This window comes from Octopus bimaculoides, chromosome 12 (genome assembly GCF_001194135.2).
Source record: "Octopus bimaculoides isolate UCB-OBI-ISO-001 chromosome 12, ASM119413v2, whole genome shotgun sequence".
Classification (NCBI taxonomy): Eukaryota; Metazoa; Mollusca; class Cephalopoda; order Octopoda; family Octopodidae; genus Octopus; species Octopus bimaculoides.
Genome location: NC_068992.1, coordinates 17,413,063 through 17,419,025, shown reverse-complemented (window position 1 = coordinate 17,419,025; position 5,963 = coordinate 17,413,063). Strand labels below are relative to the sequence as shown.

Genomic DNA, 5,963 nt, shown 5'->3' with positions numbered 1-5,963 from the left:
ACTACTAACACTATTATTTTTGTTCTTATTTCTATTTTTACATAGTTTTAGGAAGGTGGAGGAAAATTTATGATTGCAAAAAGGGATTACCTCGATAAACTTATTCAAGATTTTCGGCTCAAAAGACCCAAGAATGGAAAGGGATTCCCTGATGCATAATAAGCACTTTATCTGTTCTATACCACAAAATATACAAATATTCGAAGTTTGAAAGTGTTTCGGTACCAAAAACACTACAAAAAAAATGTTGCCCGTCAAACCCCAAAGATCCAATTGCCCAAAACAAAACATATTAATATATTAAAAATATAAAAATATCAGAATATTAAAATTATATAATGATATAGGCATAGGAGTGGCTGTGTGGTAAGTAGCTTGCTTACCAACCACATGATTCCAGGTTCAGTCCCACTGCGTGGCACCTTGGGCAAGTGTCTTCTACTATAGCCTCGGGCCGACCAAACTCTTGTCAGTGGATTTGGTAGACGGAAACTGAAAGAAGCCTGTCGTCTATATGTATATATATATATGTGTGTGTGTATGTTTGTGTGTGTGTATGTTTGTGTGTCTGTGTTTGTCCCCCAACATTGCTTGACAACCGATGCCGGTGTCTTTACGTCCCCGTAACTTTAGCGGTTCGGCAGAATAGACCGATAGAATAAGTACTAGGCTTACAAAGAATAAGTCCTGGGGGTCGATTTGCTTGTCTAAAGGCGGTGCTCCAGTAAGGCCGCAGTCAAATGACATAAGCAAGCAAAAGAGTAAAATAGTACATATAAATATATGAATATGAATGTATAAACATAATAATACTATAATGAAGTATAGGAATATAGATAAAAACTCTAAAAAAAAGAATTGAAAATATAGTGAAGGATGATACGAAAATTCGTGAAGCGTTCCATATTTTTTTTTTATAGGCGCTGGCGTGGCTGTGTGGTAAGAAGCTTGCTTCCCAACCATAAGATTCCAGGTTCAGTCCCCACTGCGTGGCACTTTGGGCAAATATCTCCTCCGATAGCCTCAGGCCGACCAGAGCTTTGTGAGTGGATTTGGTAGACGGAGTCGTATATATATATGTATATATTTGTGTGTTTGTCCCCCCACCATCGTTTGAAAACCGATCCTGGTTTGTTTACGTCCCCGTAATCTAGTGGTTCGGTAAAAGACACTGATTGAATGAGCATCAGGTTTACAAAGAATAAGTCTAGGGGCCGATTTGTTCGACTAAAAGGCGGGTTACATTTTAGTTATCTCCACCCCCATTAAAAATTGGGTTATTTCTCCCCACCACCCGTTTTACGAGAATTATCGATGCTTTTGGTTGTCTCTCTCAACTAAAAAATTGTTTAAGCCTCAATTAAACAAAAAAAAAAAAAATGAAAAAATTAATAAACATGAAAATTGAAAAAATTGATAAACATGAAAATTGAAGAAATTAAACATCTTATTGAATCTCTTTTACTCTTTTACTTGTTTCAGTCATTAGACTGCGGCCATGCTGGAGCATCGCCTTTAGTCGAGCAAATCGACCCCAAGACTTATTCTTTGGAAGCCTAGTACTTATTCTATCGGTCTCTTTTGCCGAACCACTATGTTACGGGGGATGTAAAAGGGTTAGATCCTTTTGATTCAATACTTCAACACATTATCGACTTTTGGCCTCCTCAATAGGAATGGTATGATCTGCATATCTATAAAAGGCAGTGTGTGTACGTGAATGTAATTTATGCACGTCCACAAATTAGCACGCATGTCGCTCCAATTTTAGGAGGACATTCGTCACGACCCTAGCTGTATTTTCGTCAAATTATTTTTCCCGAGGCACCATAACTTTTACCAATTTTGAAGTTTGCTTACATGAGTTAAGTCCCTTCTTGTCATAGCGAAAATGTGTGAGAGAGAGAGTGTGTGGGGGGAGAAGTTGCGTGTTGAAGTAATTCCTCCTACAGCTTTTGTGGTTTGACCGTTGATGGTCGATCTTTAGCGTAAAGGATGTCCACTTAGTGGTCATCCCTTCTCTCTCTCTCTCTCTCTCACACACACACACATGTATATATATAGGTTTTCGTCAGTTGACATAAAGTAATAACCATTTACTATGAGTGCTCAATTAGGCTTACCTCTAAAACTGTGATTTGAACTGCAACTGAAATGCGTTCTGTTGAGATTGCTTACCAATGCCAAATGTTTTGCCTTTTCATTCTTACTTGTCAATTACCCTATCGAGTTTCTCAACTCATTGGAGCCAACAGGGCTCCCACGAGGGGGTGCTGAAAAGTTTCTGGTAAAGAATATACAGGAGGATCAATTAATTATGATTTTATTCAACGTATTCCCCTCTCAGAGTCACACACTTATTGTAGCGGTAACTTCAGTTTTTCTAAGCCCTGTAAAAGAATACAGAAGATTGTGGGCCTACAACCAGGCCTTCCGCGACACCCGTAAAGCCAGGAACTTTGCAGCACCCCCCTCGTGTACACACGTGTGTTTACATGATTGTTCAACATCAGATTTGCCGCAGATTCTAAGGTGTTTGAATCTTTTGGTAGGGACGCTTTGTTAGCGACTGTCTTGAACTCTCTTAAGTTAAATAAAACTCAAAGAAAAAAGCATACCCACTCCTATCTATCTATCTATCTATCTATCCACCCGCCCACCCACCTTTATCTCGCGTGTAAAGGCGTACGTAATGAATAAAGTCGGAAATTTTTCAACTGTCAAAAATCGGAATTTCTTCTCTAAATATGTTTTGATTATAGTAGATTATGAAATGAATTTGCCAAAAATTATATATATATATATAATAAAAGACAATTAAATCGGGGTTGATGTTCTTCCTCCCGCCGCCGAAATCTTTTCTTTTATCTTTTTTGTTTTTGTTTTCACTTTCCTCGAATTTATATTACACTATATTTACGAAGAATCATAATGTCACAATGTTTAAAAACATACATATTCAAAGGAATTACAGGTTTTGTTGTAATAAAGAATTTCCGACTCTATTCGTTAGGAACGCCATGTATATGTACGCTCGCGCACACTCATACACAGACATAAGTATGTGTATGTATATCTTTTTGTCTCTCTCTCTCTAAAGATTTATATATTTTAATGCAATTGTTAATTATATATATATATGTATATATATGTGTGTGTGTGTAATAATAATATTAGGGATAAAATCCAAAATTACAGGTAAAAACTCAATTAAAATCAATTTATTAAAAATTAAAATTAAATTAAGTTTCCCTAATACTATAACTATATATATATATCTTTGGTGAATGCCATATCTTTTTGAATGTAGCTATCTATCTATCTATCTGTAATATATATATACATATTGATTTTTCTCTCTCTCTATATATATATGTATTTATATGTGTGTGTATATATATATAAATGCCTGTGTGTATATATATATATATTTACATGTGTGTATGTGCATGCGTGCGACTCTTTTGTTGAATAATGGCGAAACGTGACGACACTAAAAGTGAAAGTTTGTTTTTATTAAAAAGTTTGAAGAAAATAAAATTCCGCAAAAACAAAAGTAAAAGTGGTTATTGTGTAATGATATAAAGTTATTCTCGTAATAACGAGACAACCTCAAGAACGAGACTTGCACCGACTGATGTTACGTTATTAACGCTACTAGAAGTGTTTAGTTATTCAGTCTGAAACTTTTATCTGTATCGCTTATCATCCGACTTTCACTTTATCTAGAAGTGCCTCTTTATATATTTATTTTATCTCTCGAGGATTTCTGAATATTTTTTCCTTGCTTTTTTTTTTCTTACCCCTTTCCCAATTTTTTTTTTGTGTTAAAAATTAATTCTTTAATAATAATAATAATAATAATACTAATATTATCCAGTAACAATTAACAACAATCTATATTCATTTATTTATCTATCTATCTATCCACCTATTTATGGATACATAATATATAATTTACATATACATATATTTACATGTATGCAAAATATAAATATACCAGTGACACGTGCTTGTCTGGCTAATTGAAATAGACAAAGAAATATATATCAACAAACTGACAGAACATTGGATTTGTACTGATTTTTAAATGACAACAACATTAATACAAATGCTATTATAATAACAAAGGATATCAGGGTGTCCTAGTATCACAGATACATTTTTAGCTGGTTTAGATTAAGACATTGAAGTTTGCTGAAGCCTTTGTCTTGCCTTTTGAGGGGCCGAGGGTGAGTTAGTGGAGTTTGTTTGTTAATCCGACGGAGTTCCTTTATTTATTTACTTTTTAATTGCTGAAGTTGAAATTTAAAACAAAAAGATTGTCGACAACAACTGGGATTTTTTTAAAAAGAAGCAAAGCAGAGATAAAACAACAGAGAGGAAAAGGCAATGGAACATGTGAACAATAGCGACTGGACAACAGAGAAAGAAGATATGCTAAGGAATGACTACCCATTACACTATGCTTGCAGAGAAGGTGATGTAGATCGTTTGAGGCGGCTCTTAGATGAGTATACGGCAACAATGACTGCTCCGATAAATCTTGCTCTTTCTAACTCCATCATGCTGAAAGAGGATTGTTTTTATGGCTGGACACCAGCTCACTGGGCCGCATATTTCGGCAAGGTATATTTCTTTCTCTCTGTCTTTCTTTCTTTCTCCAATGTATGGTCACTTTTTTCTCTTATTATTCTTGTTGCTATTTAGGTTCAGATTTACATATAGTCCATCTGGACCGCTATTTAACCCCCAGGTCTACTCGGTTTCAGTAGAACTATTTATTACCGAAGACATTGTAGTAGCTAACAGCATCTGTATCTTCCGTTTCTTGCATGTCGAATGTAGTCTTAGATAAACTGTGGCCTGTCATTTTCAGGCACACTTAGCTACTATTAATAGTAGTTTTAGCGCCTAAACAGAATTTACCTTGGCGCTTAATACAACTAATACACGAAACTAATACTCTTGCATTGTAAGGGCCTCAAATAAATTCATTCTAGGGAATCCAGTTAACTTCTTGTGACAAAACAGTGAAATGCTATGCAACCAAACCTTTCAACCATTCCTAAACAAGGCGCAGTGAACACACACTAAATAATTGTTTTTTTAGATCAATTTAAATAATTTAAATAATTTTCCCCTTAATAATTAATAATGGCAGTCTTACACAAGTATTCTTTAATTTATGAATATCGATACTTTTTTTTATTGTTGGGGTAATATAGTAATTTAAGAATGCCTCAATTATCAATGATGTATGTTTAAAGGAAAGTGCGCTATTTATTTCTCGCATCTTTCGTTTTCGTTTGTAAATGTTATTGGCGAAATTCAATTCCCTCCAGGAGGATAAATATGAATTTGTTGTGCGTTTTTTTTTAAACCGTTTCTGCGCATTTATAATAGTACTAAATTACCTCCACGTTAAACTATAAGTCTTCATAAAATTGATGATTATACCAGCAAAAAGGAAATATCTCTATTGAGGCAGCGAACTGGCAAAATAATACTTAGTTTTGCGTTTCGAGTTCAAATTCCACCGTTGGCAACTTTGCCTTTCATCCTTTCGGGGTCGATTAAAAAAAAAATAACGGTAAATTTTCTGATTAACAGCATATTGCAATTTGCAGAATATTAAGAAGTCAGGGTACTAGATTTTACGTAAAAAATCCGAGTTTTTTGGGGGGTGAAAATCGTGCGGAAGTTAATCTGAAAATTTACCAAAATAACAGTTAGGTACTGGGTCTAATGTAATCTATTTCCTCTTCCTTCAAGAATAGCTGACTCTGCCAAAATTTGAAACCATTTTTATTGTTATGCAAACGAGCTGGCAGAATCGTTAGCACGCCAGGCAAAATGCTTAGCGGTATTTCGCTCGTCGCTACGTTCTGAGTTCAAATTCCGCCGAGGTCGACTTTACCTTTCATCCTTTGAGTGTTCTATAAATTATGTACCAGTAAAAA

General features: G+C 34.9%; 1 protein-coding gene across 1 annotated transcript in view; it reads left to right on the top strand.

Annotated features, from left to right (window-relative positions):
- The first annotated feature begins 3,617 nt into the window (after positions 1-3,617).
- The window catches only part of LOC106870840 (ankyrin repeat domain-containing protein 10), a 61,078-nt gene continuing 58,732 nt past the window's right edge, over positions 3,618-5,963 (top strand). The window contains exon 1 of the mRNA XM_052972112.1: positions 3,618-4,629. Within this exon, the coding sequence (XP_052828072.1) occupies positions 4,393-4,629 (237 nt within the window). The 5' untranslated portion in view covers positions 3,618-4,392. The remainder of the gene's footprint in view (positions 4,630-5,963) is intronic.